We start from the raw sequence: 21771 nt of genomic DNA, 5'->3' as shown, positions 1-21771 counted from the left end.
CGGCCATGAAGGAGTCCTTGGGGGAGATGTGGCCAGGAGAGCTGAGGGGAGGGGATTTGGAGGGAGTGGATTGTGTGGAATGCGGACTCCCACTCTGGCTGCGTGTCACACGTTTGCCCCCCGACCCAGTGGGTGTGCCTATCTCACCCTGTGTGTGCGTGTCAGGAGGAGTGCGGTGGACCTTCCCTGCTGGTGTGGTGCCTGTGTCTGTTGTGGTGGGTGCATGCCGACGTCTGGGTGTACGTGGGACAGGCATGGAAGTGGGAAGTGTGGATGGGGCAGGGGTAGGTGGGGGGAGGTCGCGCTGCAGGAGACCCACTGCTGCAGTCAGTGTGGAGTCTAGGGACCTCAGCAAGTTGCGTTGGTCAGCCTGCAAAGAATGAATGCCCTCCAAGAATGCCTCGATGTTGGTGAGGGTTTTCCCGTGGGAATGGAGGACATTCAGGATCGCAGCCTGACCAACCTGCATTTGCCGCTGGATGTCCATAGACTCAGCATTGGCGGCAGCAGTGGAGACAGGGGCAGGGGGTGCGGTGCCTGGCAGGAAGGAGACATGCGGTGACCGGGCACGCTGGGAAGGGACACGAGCAAGTGGGAGGCGGTTGGTGGGAACTGAGGGGGCGGTGGCAGGTGTTGTTCCACTGTCAGCTGCTGGTGCAGCCTCCGCCAACTCTGAGACATCCTCCTCGGACCTGTCAGCTTCGTAGTCTGATGTGCCAGTCGACAGGTCCTCGGCCACACTATCCTCCGCCTCTGTCCCACTCGATGTGCCAGCCCCGATGTCACGGCTGCCACTGGTGCTCGGTCCCTCCGCCTGGTCCGTGTCCATGTCTCCCTCTGTGTCCCCCGACGATGCTGTGGGCAGGGTGGAGAGACAGAAATTAATCCGACACCTGTACACATCTGTCACATGAGTCCAATCTACATAGTCAACATTGCATAGCCTGAAGAGGCAGATCCCTAACATCTGCAAAACAAGGTACCGATGTAGGGCATGAAACACAGTTGGTTGAGCCACCATGCCACTGAAATACCATGGAGAGCATGAGATAATAGCTGATGACAGGAAACGGAGTCTGACATAGCACCCAGGCCCTGGGGACAATCCTGCACTGCCTCTGCACCACACAGCGTTTGTGAAAATACCTATGACCAGGGACAATATCCATGAACTTGAGACACATGCTGCATAGGTAATGCTGCAAACATGCCCAACATAACTCGGTCACTGCACCTTGCGTGTGTGTCCAGTAACATCACACACTGTCCAGACCCAGCAATTAGGAATCAGGATTTGACACATAGGCATTGCCCGCCCCAAGCAACCCCCACACGATGCTAATTGCTGAGACACAGGTGGCACCAACATCTCATAGTCTGGGTGATAAACACAGTGGCAGGCAAAAGGCAAGATTGGACGCAAAACAGCAAAGGTGCGCCTGTACAAATAATGAGGTACCAGTGCCCATCCTCAGATGAGTATAACAAGACACACAGGCACTGGCAACTGTGAGTATGAGGAGGGACAATCAGGTCAGGCTGCACAGTGGACACCTGTACATAATAGCACGTCTATATACATGGTGACAGGGGACAATGGCACAGAGCACAACCTACGCTGTAGACAGTGAGAGTGTCCACGTTGATGATGACACAAACAACACTGAGGATAAGGTGCCCCAGGGGACAGTATTGGGCACGCAACTACATGCTACTGAATGGGAATGACTGCTACACACGTCACCATCCCTGCACTATGCGTAGCGCACACTCATGCACATCATGTCACAGGCCACTACATAGGACATGCGCGCTGTAAGGCATGACACATGAGAGACCAACTCCCATGTCTGGAGCCAGCATCAGTGCCAACTGACATGGAACCCACATGCAGTGAACTTGACAGTTCACAGGCAAGGTCCCACAACCTGTTACCCACCACCACCACCCATGATGCTACAGTCATTGTTCTCGTGGACAAAGCGCCAGCCTACATTACCTTGTGAAGGAGTGACTACACACAGACCAGGGAACACATTGCAAGGAGGGGAAGGGTGGCAGGGGCGCAGCGCTACACTTGGGCAAACTGGATGGGCACAGCACCTTTAAACCCTGCCAGTGAATTAATGCCACTGTGCCCTTACAAATGCCGGTGACACACAACAAACGCACATGTACCTACCCCCTTCCGCCTGCTGCATCGCCTGTAAGTGCCTCTCCAGGTCTGGAAAGACCACCGGCAGCACACGCCTGTGGAGGTGGGTCAGACGGCGGCGGCCGCGGTTCTTGTGGCTCTCAGGTGAGTCCCCCAGCAGGAGCCGTGCAATCCTCCGCGTCCAGCACCGGATATCCTGCCAGCGTTTCCTCACCTGGGACAGGCTCCGCCTCCGACCATCCACACGCCTCACGGCACTGACGGCGGTCAGCCAGATCTGCTCCTTGGCAGTGGCGCCTACCTGTGAGGAAGTACAAGTGACACCACATCAATACACCAGCCACATGTCACAGAGAGACATATGTGAACATAATAGCTGGTTACTACATGGCATGTAATGCAGCCAACGCATTGCACCTCTGTCATAGGGACATCATCCTCTGGTGAGGGAAAAGGCAGTACGTGCCATAGTGGGTACTCAGGTGGAATGATGGCAATGTCACAATCAATGATCAAGGCTCACACTGTGCATCACACCCACACCTCCTGTCTCAGGGCACTGCTGGGAGTGATAGGCCCCCACCCCTCCTGTCTCAGGGCACTGCTGGGAGTGATAGGCCCCCACCCCTCCTGTCTCAGGGCACTGCTGGGAGGACTCTGCACACACCCCTCCTGTCTCAGGGCACTGCTGGGAGTGATAGGCCCCCACCCCTCCTGTCTCAGGGCACTGCTGGGAGTGACAGGCCCCCACCCCTCCTGTCTCAGGGCACTGCTGGGAGTGATAGGCCCCCACCCCTCCTGTCTCAGGGCACTGCTGGGAGTGATAGGCCCCCACCCCTCCTGTCTCAGGGCACTGCTGGGAGTGATAGGCCCCCACCCCTCCTGTCTCAGGGCACTGCTGGGAGTGATAGGCCCCCACCCCTCCTGTCTCAGGGCACTGCTGGGAGTGATAGGCCCCCACCCCTCCTGTCTCAGGGCACTGCTGGGAGGACTCTGCACACACACCTCCTGTCTCAGGGCACTGCTGGGAGGACTCTGCACACACCCCTCCTGTCTCAGGGCACTGCTGGGAGACATCAGGCACCCCCCCCTGGTACCCCCCCGACAGTACATGGCATGTGTGTCACACCGGGTCACAATGCCTGAAGACACAGTCACAACATAGGGACAGTCTGTGGCAGTGGCCTATGCACTCACCTGATACCCTGGTCGCCCATACAGCATGGGGTACTGTGGGAGGATCACATCCAGCAGAGCCATGTTCTCCTCCAGGGTGAATGGCTGTGTCCTCTCCACAGCCCTTGACATGGTTCCAGGGAATCAGTAGCAGCAGCTTGGTCGACAAATGCAAAGATGTGCAGGCAAGTAATCCCTCATGGGACCTGGCTGCCTTATATGTGGCCTTCTGCCCAGTCTCATGCACAGGAGTACAGAGTGATTGGTCACTCACATTTGCATCCTATGTTTCCACCAATCCCTTCAAACCTAGCAGTCTGTGGGTTCTCTATCGGTTTCATTCTCCTGCATGATGTCAGCCCCACAAACACATTGCAACAAAGTAGAAGAATTCCAACTGACTTCTGCTGTGCACCTTCCAGAACAAAATCGAAATTTGAACCTGGTCGCCATGACAACCAGCATGCATGTAGGCCTTAATACTTGTCCCCTATGTAATTAGGAGAATCACACACAGGTACGGTGCGTTTCCGGGCCCTAGGGCACCCCAAATGCATGGCAACGGCCCGTACATGCATGCCTACGTTCAAAATCACTATGGTTCTGCACGCGTATGCGTACACGTAGTGGTACGGACCGTACACACGCATGTACGCTCACTATCACTATGGGTCTGCACGCGTATGCGTACACGTAGTGGTACGGACCGTACAAATGCCTGTACGCTCACTATCACTATGGGTCTGTGTACCCGTAGTGATAGTGAGCGTACATGCGAGTGTACGGTCCGTACCACTACGTGTACGCATACGCGTGCAGAACCATAGTGATAGTGAGCGTAGATGCGAGTGTACGGTCCGTACCACTACGTGTACGCATACGCGTGCAGAACCATAGTGATAGTGAGCGTAGATGCGAGTGTACGGCCCTCTCACTATGGGTCTGCACGCGTATGCGTACTCGTTGTGGTACGGACCGTACAAATGCCTGTACGCTCACTATCACTATGGGTCTGTGTACCCGTAGTGATAGTGAGCGTAGATGCGAGTGTACGGTCCGTACCACTACGTGTACGCATACGCGTGCAGAACCATAGTGATAGTGAGCGTAGATGCGAGTGTACGGTCCGTACCACTACGTGTACGCATACGCGTGCAGAACCATAGTGATAGTGAGCGTACAGGCATTTGTACGGTCCGTACCACAACGAGTACGCATACGCGTGCAGACCCATAGTGAGAGGGCCGTACACTCGCATGTACGCTCACTATCACTATGGGTCTGCACGCGTATGCGTACTCGTTGTGGTACGGACCGTACAAATGCCTGTACGCTCGCCATCACGATGGGTACACATACGGCAGCACTCCCACAGTGATTGGGGAACATACACAGGCCCTCTTAGCAGCAGTACGCCGGTTTGTACACATCACTGTGGTGATAGTCGACACACAGGTAGGAATAGGGCGGACATACTTGTCCATGGATGGACATACTTGTCCAGGAATGGACATCAAGGCATCGTCTGTGCATTACTACATGTGTGGGGCACAGGTGTGACAGGCTGTGATGTGGAACATGCCTCCTGAGTGGAGGAGGCACCAGATGTATGATGAGATGTGTACAGGTGTACTGTGTGAGGGTGCAATGTGTGCCAGGCATGCCCTTGACTCCTTTGACATGTGTGCATGTCGTACTGCGCACTTGGGGTGAGCGTCACTGGCATGGCACGGACACCAACACACGGAAGTGTCCCATGATGCCCGGTACAGGGGTCATGACACCTGACTTGTCACTACCCACAGTGCACAATGTGACTATGTCATTTATGTGTCCGGGATTTACATCAGGTTGATGTTGTAGCACCCTCAAAATCTGCAGCCGTTGCAGCAACCAACATGTGTCTGTGTGTAGATTGTCATTGCACACTGTTCCGCACACCATGCCACATGTGGTATCTGATGTGAGGTGCACATGTATGCATGGGACACGGAGTAGCGTGACAAGGCCATGTCATCATCCTCACAAGGAATGTGTGGTGAGTCATGACATGTGCACCTTCATGGCAAGGTGTGTGGGCAGGCCTAGTGTAATGTCATGTGACCTGTGGCTCCGGTGTTCTGCTACCAGTCTCTACAATCGGCATCCTACTTCTGCTGATGTGTGGGTGTATGTCACTTCTGTCTTGCGTCGGGCTGTTCACTTGCACTGGGACACAGCTATTCCCATGGCGTGGCATGGGGAGGTTCTCAATCACCGTGTGTAGCTGGGTCTTGGAAGGAGTGTCACCTTGCATCCATACGTGTCCTGGGAATGTAGCACATGCCTGACTCCCTATGTGGCATGTGTGTATTGGCAGATTTACATGTGCTCAGTAGACATGAGTTGTTCTCGTAGTGCACTCACTCTTCCTTGTCACTTCCAAATTACTGCAGAGCGCCTCCTGTTGCCCGAAGAATTCCAGACTTGGCCACCATGCAGGAGAATGACAGGATCCGGCTCTACCGCTTCACCCAACCGTTGATTCTGGAGCTGACGGCGAGACTGGCACCACACCTGCAACCGCAGCACAGGTATCCTACGGCACTGACACCCCAGCTGAAGGTAATGGCTGCCCTACATTTCCTTGCCACGGGTACCTTCCAATATACCATAGCTCATGTTGGTGGCATGTCCCAGAGCATGTTCAGCGGTGTGCTGCATGATTTCTTGGAGGCCATGTTGATTCACCTGGATGACTTCATCAAGTTCCCAACCCCTGAACAGATGACTGAGGTCAAACGTGGTTTCTATGCCCTGGGAGGGATGCCCCATGTCATTGGGTCCATAGATGGGACACATGTAGGTTTGGTACCACCACACGCACGGGAGGTGGCGTACCGCAATCGGAAGCACTACCACTCCATCAATGCCCTTGTGGTGTGTCTGTCCAACATGGTGATTTCACATGTCTGTGCTCGTTTTCCAGGATCAGCACACGATGCCTACATCATGAGGCGTAGCGGGATGCCTGATATGATGATGCAGCTGCGCAACGAACGTGCATGTGTTGTTGGTGGGTACAGTCTGTCTGTCCTGTATTCTGTTTGGCCGAGCAGCACTACCGCTTCGCCTGTTCTAACGATATCCATGTGCTTTCCATTTAGGGGACGCTGGCTATCCCAACATGCCTTGGCTGCTGACACCTCTCCGCAACCCCATCACGCCGGCCCAGCTCCGCTACAACACCGCCCATGGCCGGACAAGGCGAGTGATAGAGAGGACGTTTGGCATGCTGAAGAGCCGATTCCGGTGCCTCCACAAGACCGGCGGCGCACTCCCATATGCCCCGGCGAAGGTCTGCAAGATCTTCATGGTCTGCTGCATGCTGCACAACATGGCAGTTGAAAGAGCTGTGCCCCTCATCCTGGATCAAGATGACGAGGACCATCCACCCGTGGAGGACGAAGGGCTTGGCAATGGGGCTAGTGATGTGGAGGATGTGGAGCCGCAAGAGGACATCCGGACTCGGCTCATACGCGACTTCTTTGCTTAGTGGTGAGTACCAGGGTCTGAGTGTGCACGCATTGGTCCCCGTGTGGCATGCGTTGTGATGTGTGTCTCCACCTGCATGTATGGCACGTGGGTCAGAGGTGTGTGTGGGTGTGTCACTGGAGTGATGGTGGCAGTGATGGTAGTATTTCCCCAGACATAATTGTGACCTAGCATGTTGTCATACATACATGTGTCGAGTACATGCACATGCAAGTGGCTGTGCTTCTTGTGGCTGACTTCTTGTGTGTCTCTCTTCCCCAGGTACCTGCGCATGCCGTTTGCTGGTTGCATTGTTGTGGCACTGCTATTCCTCATGGACATGGCATCGTGGGCTGACTCAGCGTTACAGGCACGGACACGTTTGGAAGTCTCCATGGGGTAAGGGATGCATCTGGGGTGTATTGGGTGTGGCAGTTGTTCACGATGTGTGCACACTGCCCCGGTCGGGGTTTGGGTCCTCTGCAGACATGTGGCATCCCCATGGGACACGACATGCAGCTGGGTACACCTGAATAGATGGGCTGCCTGGTTGTCAGTCATCAGTGATGGGATGGTGGATTGTGATGAAGGCATCAATGTGTGTGACACTGCCCTCGGACACATACGGTTAACATTGTCTTGACATGGCGTGGGACTTCCACATCAGCGGATGTATGGTGTATGGCAGGCTCTCCGTGAGCAGCTGTGGGTATTTAGCTATTATCCGACACTTGTGTGCCAGTTCCATGGCTATCACGCATTTGTGCTGCAGAAGGGGGGTGCCAGTGTTGGAGCCACATGTTACTCCACATGATGTGTTCATGTGTACTTCAAGTTGCCTCTGCAATCCCAAACACATGACTATTAAAGGTGTCCCTATGCCTCCAAGGTGCCTCTTCTCAGTCAATGCTGGTGTGTTGGCACGGTGCATCCTGCATGTCTGGCATGGTATTCCCTGATTGTGGCTATGTGTCAATGTGTCGAGTGGCAAGATGCAAGCTGTGTGTGTGTGCTGAGACTGTGTAATGGGCATGATGTCCATGACTGTGTGGGTATTGTGACATGTGCCATCCCCATGCATCCAACGTTGTCCATGACCCCATTCTCTGCATCCACCGGACTCAAGCTTGCAGGACATGGTTCTGCCACCTGTCTACACGTACCTGGGTGCCCCCCAGGACACGGGCCAGGATCCCTGACCTCTGCGCATGACTGTTGCTGTACTCAATGTGTCTGTCAGCACGGTTGTTCGGCAACCCCCTCAGCTGGTTCTGACCATCACGGGTGTGTATGGTGCTCCATGTCTGTCTTGCCTAGAAAACTGTGACCCATGTGTCCTGTGCCAGACTCAGGCCCCAGGGTGTGGATGGTTGAAGTGAACAGATGACTCAGGCATGTTTAGACTGTACAAGACACATGTTAGGTAATAATGCTACCAGCAGGCATCTACTCTTAATAGTGTGATTTATTATTGGGGGGGGGGGGCCAAGTGAGGGCCTTTCCGGGATTAGGGAATCCAAAGTTCAGTAGGGGAGTTGGTGTCCTTGCCATTGGAAATCCTCAGAGTCCATGCCACAGTCTTTGTCAACATTGGTCAGCCAGTGACCAGCAGGGCCATGTGGCAGAGAATGTCTCTTGATGCTGTGATGCTGTTGCTCCAGTGGGCCAGGTGCCAGGCCAGGTGTCCTGGGAGATGGTGATGTAGCAGCCACCCTCACGGTCCTTTCCGTGGACGACCCGGCTTCCTGCGGGGAACCTCAGCAGCAGGCCGTGACGACGTCTGGGATGCTCCGTCGGATGTTTCCTCCTCCTCCTCATGATCCCTCCCTGTGGGTGGTGATGTTCTCCGCCTTCTGGCACAGGGAGGGTCGGCCATGGTGTCGGCCATCCGACGGAGTTCAGCGTGAATCCCCTGGGACGCCGTCACTTGCTCAGCCTGTCTGTCCTCCATCCTCCGTTGGTGTAGCTGTAGACAGGCTATTAGCTCCGCATGTTGCTGGGCCTGCTGGACCTTGATCCCCTCGAGGACGGACACAACCTGGGCCATGCCCGTGGTGTCCTGCCGGTATGAGTCCAGGATGTTACGGACATGGGAAAATACCGGATCCCCAGCCAACTGGTCAGGCTCGCGCCTCCGCCGCTCTCCACTCCCACCACCCCTGCCCACTTGCGTCTGGCCTGCACTTGTGGGCACATGGGGTCTCCGGGACCCCTGAGGGGTGGCATTGGCGTTGTCGCCTGCCTCCTCCTGGGTGCCCGGGACACCGTGTCCCTCCTGGCGAGCCTGGCTGCATTGTGGTGTTGGGGCAGGGATCCTGGGTGTCTCCTGGGATGTGGCAGGAGTGGGGGTGGTGGTTGGCACGGTTGTACCTGACGCAGGTGCTGCAGGTGGTTGGACACCAGAGGGGCCAGGTCGGTCGGGGTCGTCCGCAGAGTGGTGAGAGTGGTCGCTGCCGGTGGGATCGGTCTCCTGCAGATCCGGGTCCTGTGAGTGTTCCCCCCCAGTGTTGGGGGGTGCAGCACGACGTTGACCTGTGTGTGAGAGAGACAATGTTACTTTTGATCCATGCAACATCCATGTTTCATCCGTTACAAAGTTGGCACATTTCCTCTTGGAATTAGGATCTGTCTTGCATTCCACTCACAGTGCACTTGTGCATGTGTGTGTCCCTTGGGCACCAATTTGGCCCCTTTAACTATGTGTGGCACAGTCTTACTTGCTGCGTCAAGTGTGACTGCAGTCAGCAGTGGAGTGTGCATGTGTGCCGAGCTATGCGTTTGCGCCTTCCTTGTAGCACTGTACATGTGCACATGGAGTGGATCCACACACTCATATGATGCAGGTGGCTGTCCTTGTGCTCGTGTACAGGTTGTAACATGGCCGTGCGTTTTGCCATGATGAAGAGGGGGGGTTCTGGCACTGGGCACCCTTGTCTACATGCACGCAGTCCACCTGCTGACGAGCAGACATTCCCACACACCAAAGGACTGATTTGCTCTCCCTGTGTCTCCCTCCTTCTCTGTCCCCCTCTCCCTCCCTCTCTGTCCCCCTCTCCCTCCCTCTGTGTCCCCCTCTCCCTCCCTCTGTGTCCCCCTCTCCCTCCCTCTGTGTCCCCCTCTCCCTCCCTCTGTGTGTCAGCCTCCTCCCTCTGTCCATCTTCCTGTGTCTCCCTCCCTCTCTGTCCCCCTCTCCCTCCCTCTCTGTCCCCCTCTCCCTCCCTCTCTGTCCCCCTCTCCCTCCCTCTGTGTGTCAGCCTCCTCCCTCTGTCCATCTTCCTGTGTCCCCCTCCCTCTCTGTCCCCCTCTCCCTCCCTCTCTGTCCCCCTCTCCCTCCCTCTGTGTGTCAGCCTCCTCCCTCTGTCCATCTTCCTGTGTCTCCCTCCCTCTCAGTCCCCCTCTCCCTCCCTCTGTGTCCCCCTCTCCCTCCCTCTGTGTCCCCCTCTCCCTCCCTCTGTGTGTCAGCCTCCTCCCTCTGTCCATCTTCCTGTGTCTCCCTCCCTCTGTGTCCCCCTCTCCCTCCCTCTGTGTGTCAGCCTCCTCCCTCTGTCCATCTTCCTGTGTCTCCCTCCCTCTGTGTCCCCCTCTCCCTCCCTCTGTGTGTCAGCCTCCTCCCTCTGTCCATCTTCCTGTGTCTCCCTCCCTCTCTGTCCCCCTCTCCCTCCCTCTCTGTCCCCCTCTCCCTCCCTCTCTGTCCCCCTCTCCCTCCCTCTGTGTGTCGGCCTCCTCCCTCTGTCCATCTTCCTGTGTCTCCCTCCCTCTCTGTCCCCCTCTCCCTCCCTCTCTGTCCCCCTCTCCCTCCCTCTGTGTGTCAGCCTCCTCCCTCTGTCCATCTTCCTGTGTCTCCCTCCCTCTCAGTCCCCCTCTCCCTCCCTCTGTGTCCCCCTCTCCCTCCCTCCGTGTGTCACCCTCTGTCACCTTGGCCCAGCTTCCTGGGCACACACTGTTAGCAGATCTTTGAGTGGCCCTTGGCCTGTTGATGTGAGTTTGTTTCTGATCTCCAGGCACCCATTTTGTCTGCTGTGTGTCTGTGCGCTGCTGCTGTGGTGGTGTGTGCTGCCACTCTTTCACACTGTTGGCTGTTCATTAGCTGCTGGCATGTGCAAAACAGTGCCTTCACCCCCATGTGTTGATGCAAGGCATCCGCCATTTGCTGGCAAGTCATTCCTGTGTTGGGACACAGTGTTTGTCTGGCTGTGACCTAGGCCATATGGGCAGAGGGCATTGTTGTCTGCTTTGGAGTCGCACTATGTGATTCTTGGTGCCCACACTCCCGCCATCCGGGTTACCGTGTCATGTGTTGTTGTCTTCTGTGGCCTGTGACTTGACATTGTCCAGCTGGGTGCATGGGGCATGGTGGCAGCAGTGGCATGTGCCTGCTCATGGAGTGTGGTTGAGTAATGCGATGGCTTGTGGTGTTTGCGTGCCTGTTATTAATTTTGGTTGTGGTTGCAGTTCCCCCCATGTGAGGTGCGTTGTTTGTGTACTCACCCGGGTCTCGGAGTCCTTCTACTCCTTCAACTGCCTCCACCGGCAGTATGGCCATCACCCTCTCCTCCCAGGGATGGTACTGTACGGGTCTGCGGGAGGGCCCTCCTCCCGTGGCGTTGGCCTGGTCGTGTTCCTCCTGTCTCTTGGCTCTGACCCTCCTCCGCAGATCGTACCACCTGTTCTGGCAATCCTGCTTGGTCCTCCTGGTGTCCGCAACAGCATTCACAGCATCGACGATGGTCTGCCACATGGCTGTTTTGGCTGCCTGGCTGGTGCTTCTGACCAATGTTCCAAAGATCTGTGGCTCGACTCTGAGGATTTGATCAACAAGGACCTCCAACTCTCGGTGACTGAACTTTGGATTCTTGGTAGTGGGCATGGTGAGGGGTGTGGGTGGGGATGGTGTGGGTGTGGGGGGTGTGTGGATGTTGGGGGGGGGTGTGGATGGTTGTGTGTGTGTGTGAATGTGATGAGAGGGTGTTTGTGAGGGTGGTCGTGTGAAGGTGTGCAAGTGTAAGATGTGGTGTCGCTTGTAGTCTGGTTCTGTGGTGTCTGGCAGCAGTGGGTCTGTTGCAAAGGCTCATGGTTTGTGTGTGTGGGCCCTTTTTATTGGTCCATGGGTGGGTGTGGCAGTGTTTGAATTTTGGGTGGGTGTGTTATAAGGAGTGGTGGTGTATTGGGCCTCTGTTTGTTTTTGACAGTTGCAGGTCAGTGATTGTGTTATTTTAGTGGTTGTTGGCCATGTTTAGTGGCTGTGTGCCTTTCGAATGGTGTATTGTTGAGTTGTTTTGTTTTGTCCTTGTTGTGTACGTGCGTTTTGAGCGTGTGTACGGTGTGTACATGGGCCATTTGGTTGTACGATTTGGTCCTTGTGTGTGGCTTTGTACGACTCGTACATGCGGTTGTGATGTTGGGGCATGGGGTGCGCTCCGTACTTAGGAGGTTGTGTTGGGGGTGTGCCAGGAACGTACTGGGGTGGGGGTACGACTGGAACGTACTGGGGTGTACATAGACGGTGGTACGACACGTACAGGGGTGGGGGGGTGTACATTGACGGTGGTACGACACGTACAGGGGTGGGGGGGTGTACATTGACGGTGGTACGACACGTACTGGGGTGGGGGGGTGTACATTGACGGTGGTACGACACGTACTGGGGTGGGGGTACGACTGGAACGTACTGGGGTGTACATAGACGGTGGTACGACACGTACAGGGGTGGGGGGGTGTACATTGACGGTGGTACGACACGTACAGGGGTGGGGGGGTGTACATTGACGGTGGTACGACACGTACTGGGGTGGGGGTACGACTGGAACGTACTGGGGTGTACATGGACGGTGGTACGACACGTACAGGGGTGGGGGGGTGTACATAGACGGTGGTACGACACGTACAGGGGTGGGGGGGTGTACATAGACGGTGGTACGACACGTACAGGGGTGGGGGGTGTACATTGACGGTGGTACGACACGTACAGGGGTGGGGGGGTGTACATTGACGGTGGTACGACACGTACTGGGGTGGGGGTACGACTGGAACGTACTGGGGTGTAGGTAGACGGGGCTGTGACACGTACTGGGGTGGGGGTGTGGCTCGAACGTACTGGGGTGTAGGTACACGGGGGGTACGACACGTACTGGGGTGGGGGTGCGACTGGAACGTACTGGGGTGTACATAGACGGTGGTACGACACGTACAGGGGTGGGGGGGTGTACATAGACGGTGGTACGACACGTACAGGGGTGGGGGGGTGTACATAGACGGTGGTACGACACGTACAGGGGTGGGGGGTGTACATTGACGGTGGTACGACACGTACAGGGGTGGGGGGGTGTACATTGACGGTGGTACGACACGTACTGGGGTGGGGGTACGACTGGAACGTACTGGGGTGTAGGTAGACGGGGCTGTGACACGTACTGGGGTGGGGGTGTGGCTCGAACGTACTGGGGTGTAGGTACACGGGGGGTACGACACGTACTGGGGTGGGGGTGCGACTGGAACGTACTGGGGTGTACATAGACGGTGGTACGACACGTACAGGGGTGGGGGGGTTTACATTGACGGTGGTACGACACGTACTGGGGTGGGGGTCCGACTGGAACGTACTGGGGTGTACATAGACGGGTGGGGGTATACATATACGGGGGGTACGTGTCGGACGTACGGGGGCTGGGGGGAGTGTTGGGCGCGTATGCGGGCACATGTCTCCATGGTTGCTATTGGTGTTCGGTGCGGACGGTGTTTTTTCCATACGGTTGTAGGCTCGGACGCACGGGATGGATCGTGATTCCTCGGTCGGACTTGGATTTTTACGTTTGTAAGGTAAATCGTCCGAGGACGTGTCGGACACATTTTCCGACCCGAGGACGTGTGGGGAATGATTCCCGGTGCGGGTCGTATGGACTTTTTACCATGCGAATCGTGATTGCCAGTTCGTACGGCACTTGTACGATTCGTACGGTAAAAAGACCCGATACGAGTCGCACGGGGGAATTTTTTACCGGATCGTGATCGGCACCTTTGTGTCAAGTTTGTAATACAAAATTTACACAAACCTGATGCAAAGCATTAGTATATCTTGGTCTACCACTCTAAAGAGTGAGACAGATCATGTGTATGTGTGTGTGCACACACCCACACTGCAGTAAAGTGAAAAGGTGTGGAATATGAATCAAAATACATTTGTATCAAAGTCCAACGAGATTCTTGTATTTAATCTATACCCTGCTATTTTCTTACACCTATTTCAGATGCACTTATTAATACTGCAATCTTCCTAAACTACATTAGTCAAAGCAAGTGATTGGTTTGACTTCCCTGGTCTTAGTTGCTGCAGTCAATAGCAAAACTTGTACACTGTGTTAAGGGTATTAATTCCAAGTATATATCATCCCAGATAAAGTGCCTATTATAATTTCAGATAATTGTAACATTGTAACACTAGTCACCTTGTTGTATCTGGAGACCAATGGAAAGAATACACGCTGTCACATTAGACATAGCCAGCTTTGTGGCATTCACTGTGGTACATTTGGCAGCACTTTTAATTTGTTAGCTCGTGATAAAGAAGAGGCACACCTAATTACTATTGTCCTAGTGGGAGCCTTCCTTTTTAATTACATGATGAATGGCGGGATACTCAGATTTATTCATGGGTGATATATTGCAAACAAAGCTCTCCAATAAAAACGGCCAATCGGATCCCTCGCTTCTAATGACCGTCTTCCGTAACATGCTGATATGGGTTTAATATAAGCGGTTATACAGATTAGCACAATGAAATGAGTATTTAGTTGGTCAACTCTTGTCTAAGGACAGAAGAGCAGATCATCCATCATTGAATGCAAATTCCAAGCCTCTAATTATAAATGATTAATACGTTGCTGATGTACTTGTGACGTAACCTAACCTATCTACCAAGGAAAGGAAAATGCTACTTACCAGTATGCATCTGTACTTGGCATGTAGAGCTGTAGAATCATATGCTTTTTCATAGATCGCCATCTAGTGTTGGGCCCGGATGTTTGCACTTTGTTTTTCTTCAGAGAAGTCTTTCCAGTCACGAGGTAGGTGACTCCTCCCTTAGGTGATAGTGCGCATGGGCATCGACTCCATTGTTAGATTGTTTTCCTGCAGCGGGTGATAATGGAGTCAGAAACGGTAGTTAGAAGGAGATGTCCATGAATGTATCTATCTAAGTATGATGTAACGGTAACAGGTATAGGTACCCGGGGAGGCGGGTGGGCGCAAATGATTCTACAGCTCTACATGCCAAGAACAGATGCATACTGGTAAGTAGCATTTTCCGTTCGAGGCATATGAGTTGTACATCATATGCTTTTGCATAGACTATACAGCAGTTATCTCCCAAAGCAGTGGCTAACCTGTAGCTGTTGCAGTAGTCTGAAATAGTGTACGTAAAACTGCCTGGCCTATTCTAGCTTGTTGTGCTGCCAACACATCCACCGAGTAATGTTTTGTGAATGTGTGAGGGGTAGTCCATGTTGCAGCTTTACATATGTCATCTATGGGCATATTCCCTAGGAATGCCATAGAAGCCCCCAGTTTACGTGTGGAGTGTGCTCTAGGGGAAACTGGTAATGTTATTTTAGCCTTTGCATAACATATTTGAATACACTTAACAATCCACCTTGCAATACCTGATTTTGATATAGCATTGCCCATGTGTGGTGGAGCAAAGGCTACAAAAAGTTGATTGGTGTTACAGAAAGGTTTTGTCCTTTCAAAGTAATACAGCGGTGCTCGTTTGACATCTAGTGTGTGTAGAGCACGTTCTGCCACTAAATCTGGTTGAGGGAAAAAACAGGTAACTGAACCGATTGATTAATGTGAAAGGCAGAAATGACTTTAGGAAAGAATTTAGGGTTATATGATCAAGAAACAGCGTTAAAATTATCGCCGCTTTAGCGGCAGAAAACTGCAGTTAAAGCGGCAATAATGTGCTTGATAATATGCCCTTGAGAATTCCCATAGAAGCCCATGTTCTGGTGTCAACATGGGCTTCTATTGGAATTCTCTGCGGCATATTATCAAGCCCATTATCGCCGCTTTAGCAGCAGTTTTCTGCCGCTAAAGCGGCGATAATTTTAACGCCATGCTTGATAATATGCCCCTTAGGTTTGGTTCGAAGAACCACCTTGTTTAAGTGCATTTGCAAAAAGGGTTCTTCTATGGTTAATGCCTGGATCTCACTGGCTTGTCTGAGTGATGTGATGGCAACTAGAAAAGCCACTTTCCATGTAAGAAATTGTAGTTCACATCTGTGCAATGGTTCAAAAGGTAGACCCATTAGTCTAGTGAGAACAATATTGAGATTTCACACTGGGGCAGGTGGACGTCTCGCTGGAATAACTCTTTTGAGTCCCTCCATAAATGCTTTAATGACAGGTACACGAAAAAGAGACAGTTGCTGCCTATTTTGGAGGTATGCAGCTATAGCAAAAAGATGTAAGCGGATAGATGTGTATGCTAGGTTGGAATGTTGTAGATGTAACAAATAGCATATAATGTTTTGTACTGAAGCATCAAGCGGGTTGATGTGATTGTTGTTACAGTAAATCACAAACCGCTTCCACTTGACTGCATCGCAGGCTCTTGTGGTAGGACGCCTAGCTTCCTTGATGATGTTCATACAGTCTGGCGGTAGATTTAGATAACCAAACTCTAGGACTTTAGGTGCCAAATCGCTAAATTGAGCTGGCTGGGATCTGGGTGTTTTATCTCGCCATGGCTCTGGGTAAGGAGACTGGGTGAAAGACATAGTTTTTGATGAGGAACTACTGAGAGTTCCAATAGGGTTGTGAACCATGGTTGACGTGCCAATGTGGGAGCAACCAGAATTAGCGTCAGGGAGGTTTGCTTGAGTTTTCGAACCACTCATGGAATGAGTGGGAGAGGCGGAAATGCATAAACAAATATCCCTGACCAATTCATCCATAGTGCATTGCCTTTGGACAATGGATGTGGATACCTGGACGCGAAGTTTATGCATTTTGCATTTAGATGCGTGTCAAACTGGTCTATGTTTGGGAAGCCCCACATTTGGAAGAATGAGAGGAGGACTTGAGGATGTAGTTCCCATTTGTGGATTTGTTTTGTCTGTCAACTTAACAGATCTGCCATCTGATTGTCCACTCCTGGGAGGTGTTCTGCCAGGAGATATATTTTGTGATGAATGGCCCATCTCCAGATTTCGTATGCTAGCTGGGAGAGTTGGAGGGAGTGTGTCCCCCCCTGTTTTTGAATGTAGTACATGGCTGTCATGTTGTCTGTACAAATTAGTACGGTTTTGCATACTAACTAAACTTGAAACGCTTTGAGAGCCAGAAAGATCGCTAGGAGCTCTAGGTGATTGATATGAAGCTGTTTCTGTTCGGGCTCCACATGCCTTGAATTGTGTGGTTTTGAAGATGTGCGCCCCAACCTGTTAGTGATGCGACTGTCGTCAGCACTGTATGTGGGACCGGGTCGCTGAAGGGCTGCCCCTTTAACAGGTTTTGTGTGTTCCACCACTGCAGAGAGCGATGGGTGCCGCCGTCTACCAACACTAGAGCTGATAATTGACCCTGAGCCTGATTCCACTGACGTGCCAAGCATTCCTGTAGGGGACGAATTTGAAGTCTTGCGTAGGGAACTATGAGCATGCAAGACGCCATCATTCCTAGTAGTTGCAAGAACACTCGAGCTGGTAGGGAGTGTTGAGGCTGGAACTGAGATAATAGTACGTTCTGATACAACCTGAGTCTGTCTGGAGTTGGATATGCTACAGCTTTGTGTGTGTCCATAGTAGCTCCTAGATATTCTTGAGACACTGAGGGTTGAAGATGGGATTTGGCCTGGTTTATTGTGAACCCTAGCTGGTGAAGGAGTTGCACAGTTTTCGCTGTGTGTCTCATGCAACTGTTGTGTGAACTGGCCTTTATAAGCCAGTCGTCCAAGTAGGGGAAGGCGTGAACCTGATGTCTTCTCAGGTGGGCTGTGACTACTGCCAAGCATTTTGTAAAAACCCTGGGAGCAGATGTGACTCCGAAGGGTAGGACCTTGAATTGATAATGTTGGCCTGCTACCATAAACTGGAGGTATTTGCAGTGGGCATGGTGCATTGGTATATGGAAATAAGCGTCTTTTAGATCCAGAGTGGATAGAAAGTCGTCTTGTTGAAGGAGAGGAAGCACTTGCTGGAGTGTTACCATGTGAGAATGGTCCGACTGAATGTATAGATTGAGTTCTCTGAGGTCCAATACAGGTCTGAGAGAGCTGTCCTTTTTGGGAATCAGGAAGTAAAGGGAGTACACTCCTGTTCCTTGATATTGTAAAGGGACTAGTTCTATTGCACCTTTTTGCAGCAATGAAAGAATAGTGTTTATGGCCCGAGCCGCATTACCTGCCTGATTTAAGACACATCTCATAGAGGTATTGATTATCAATTTACCCTCTTGAATAAGGTCTTTGGCTTAGGCTTTGGCTTTATGCTCGTCAGGAAGGAACTCAATGAGCTTCTGGAGTTCATCATAATGATCCCTATCATATCTTGGCAGTAATGCCTGGGCATTTGGCAATGCGCCAATTATTAGCCGCTGGTGATGCTATGCGTTTACCAATAATTTAGACTCTTTATTTGGAGGCGGGGCGTCCCCTGTGGTTTGGGAGTTAACCCTCTTACGAGCATTAGAGACGACCAAAGAGTCTAAAGGTAACTGTCCCTCAATGTACACTGGGTCATTAGGTGCAGCCCGGTATTTTTTCTCTACACTGGGAGCGATCATCCTAGCTTTGACAGGGTTTTGAAAGATGTCATCAGTATGTTTAAGCAGGGCCTTTAACATTGATAAGCTTTGTGTAAACCTTTGAGACAAACTAAGGGTCTCTAATATAAAATCCTCTTCTAGACTCTCCTAATGGAGCTCTATCCCATGGTATTCAGCAGCTCTATTAATGAGCTCAACGTACCCAATATTATCATCTGGAGGGGAAGGTCTAGATGGATACAAATCAGGGTCATTATCATTCTGAGGGAAATTATAATGATCCCATGGATCAGGATCCTGTGGAATATGTTGTTGTGCATAGTCATCTAAGTCATCATTATCATCATCTGCTGTATCTTGTGGGTCAGGTGATGGTGGTGTAAGGGACTGTGTAGGTGTAAGAAGAGGGTCTTCAGAAATGTAAGGAGCCACAGTTTATCTTTTTTAAAGGAGTGTGGTAGTCCTCTGATAAACCCATTTTCTCTTCTTCGGAAGTTTGGCATGAATCCGGGTGGATTGCATTTTCTTTTTGTTTCAGATCCGGTGGGATTTTGGTCTAAGACTCTTTAGTCGTTGTACCTTCTTTAGAAGTTGATCTCGGTGTCAAGAGTTTCGGCTCCGAAGCTTTCAGCTCCGAAGTTCTCTTCTCCAAAGGTTTAGCTTTCTGCAAAGGCAGAACGGAGACCAGAAGGTGTTTTGGTTTGGATGCGGAAGGTTTCGGGTCGGCACCGGCATGGGAACAGAAGGCTGTTGTTTGTGCTTCGGCGCCGAGCCCGCTGGTGGGATGCTCGAAACGTTTTCTCGGTGCCGACCTTGGCCGGAGGCATAACTTGGACATAACTTGAATGGAGTCCGTTCCATTAGCTGCGACCGAGCACGGCGCGGGTATGTCCAACAGCCTTCCACGAATGTTCCGGTCGAAGTTTTTTCGAGAGTACACGATATGCAGAGAGGGGGAAACGCGGTTGATTAACAATACTGTTGAGGGTTGTAGATTGTGCCTCGAAGGGGGCCCAAAGAATGGTGCCTAACTGGAGCGCAACAATTTACATCCGAACCCGATGGCGGAAAAAAAAAATCTAACAATGGAGTCGATGCCCATGCGCACTGTCCACTAAGGGCGGAGTCACCTACCTCATGACTGGAAAGACTTCCTCGAAGAAAAACAAAGTGCAAACATCCGGGCCCAACACTAGATGGCGATATATGCAAAAGCATATGATCTACAGCTCATATGCCTCGAACGTTTAAGTTTTTTTCAGAAGAAGATGATTTGATAATTGACAAATGCGCCAGAGACAAGTACCCAAGTTTCTTTTAATTTATTTTTACGGTTAGCTGACCCAAAGGAAATATTAACTACCACATTTTCAGAGTAGGCTTTTCTTTGTGCAGAAGGATGTGTATTTTTAATAAAAAGTAAGTGTATTTGAATATATTTGACAAAGAATGGGATGTTGTCATCTGTTATTGAATGGTCTCCAATTTTGACGGTGTACTACCAAAATATTGAATCAAAAATATCATGGGTCACAAATATCGTGGCCAGAATATTGTCACTGGCCCCAATCCTGGCTAATCTTGCCAGTAGTGTATCGAGATTCACTGTATCGAAAACGGATCATAGATCACGTAATATGAAAACCACTGACTATCCACCATCATCTGGAGCTCATCCATGTTCAGAAGCAGACCAGACTCAGTCCCATGTACTTGCTTGAGTTCGAAATGCTCCTCCTCCAGGAGACTTTGATCTCTCAGATGAAGGGACATTTGTTTTACTCAGTAAGTGTTCTAATACTTTTACAGTAAAGGGCAAAAGTGATATTGGCCTATAGTTACTGAGGACCAGAGGCTTTCTTTAGTAGGGGAGTGGGACAGTGACAGATTCCAATGATTGATTGCAAATCTGAAGTAGTGGAGGAGCAATTTATCTGCCATGTTTTTCCAAACTCTGTGTTATAGAGGGTCTTAAGGTGACCCAAATGTAGTGGACAGTGCTATTGCTCGAAAGATCTAATCAGTCATAGGTTTAAAATAACCTAGCTTACTACACTAGCTAACAGAAGATTCTTTGAGGCCGAGATCTGTCGTATGTTGATAGGGTCCAATGTCTTCAAAGAACTCTGCTAGATTATCACATAGCGCCTGTGAGGGTTCAATTACTTGCTTCATGCCCTCTGGGTTAGTTAGTTTGTGCATGATATCAAAACCTTTTTAGCAGTTAGGCGCTTCAAGAATTGCATTCACATAATAGTTGGTGTTTGCTTACAGACCTCCTTCCTATATACATTTAGGGCATTCTTTAGGCATTTTTTGTCCTCATCTTTTGGAAATTCCAAACCATTCAAGTTCTGAAATACCAAATGATAAGAATTCTGATGAGAACAAAGGGCTTGATTTTGAGTTTGGTGGGAAGGGACAATCATTCAGCTTGTAAGAGGAAATGCTAAAACCCACTGGTGGAATTGTCTCCATCATAGTAATAGAAATATGGAAGGTCTTTCACTAGTCGATTCTCCTCCAATATTTATATTTCCTACAGAAATTGGAGATTTTTTGTTACAACCACCTCATAATAAGAACCATAGCTTTTATTTCATGCTGTTTAATAAAGGCAAAAATAAACATACCGAAAGTATTCCACTTCATCATCTTCACATTTCTGGTCTTCAAAAGAGTTTCCACTGCAAGATTTTCCCCCACCACTTGGATACGGGTTGTCACAGCTTCGGCTCCTTGATCTCCTTCCTGATCCTCTCACACAGGAACTCCAAGAGGACCAGCAAGACCAGCTGCCATCAGTGACTCCTGAAATAGATGGTGATGTTGTAATAACATTGTTCATTGATTTTGTTTTCATTTTACTTATAAGGCATTTTCAAATATTGTTTTATTTTAGAATATATTGTTAGAAAGAAAGAACAGAAAATGACCCTTAAAAAATCTTCAGTTGTAAATCTGGATAGCACACCACTGGCACAGTTTACTTGACCACAGAGATAACATGATCAAGGAAAGTTGATGGTTCATTCTCCTCCATTTTTAGCACTAGTACCAGACATTGAATTACATTTTCAATTACTTTGCAAGGAGGAACTTAGTCACCCACTCTGGATTCCCTCAGGTCTCTAGTTTTGAAAAAATGGCCAAGTTTGTTACGTT

General features: G+C 51.1%; 1 protein-coding gene across 1 annotated transcript in view; it reads right to left on the bottom strand.

Annotated features, from left to right (window-relative positions):
* Positions 1–21771, bottom strand: part of C7 (complement C7) — a 571431-nt gene that overhangs the window by 197251 nt on the left and 352409 nt on the right. The window contains exon 12 of the mRNA XM_085631170.1: positions 21240–21417. Within this exon, the coding sequence (XP_085487296.1) occupies positions 21240–21417 (178 nt within the window). The remainder of the gene's footprint in view (positions 1–21239; positions 21418–21771) is intronic.

This window comes from Triturus cristatus, chromosome 2_1, assembly GCF_964204655.1.
Source record: "Triturus cristatus chromosome 2_1, aTriCri1.1, whole genome shotgun sequence".
NCBI lineage: Eukaryota > Metazoa > Chordata > Amphibia > Caudata > Salamandridae > Triturus > Triturus cristatus.
This window is presented reverse-complemented; position numbering and strand designations above follow the sequence as displayed.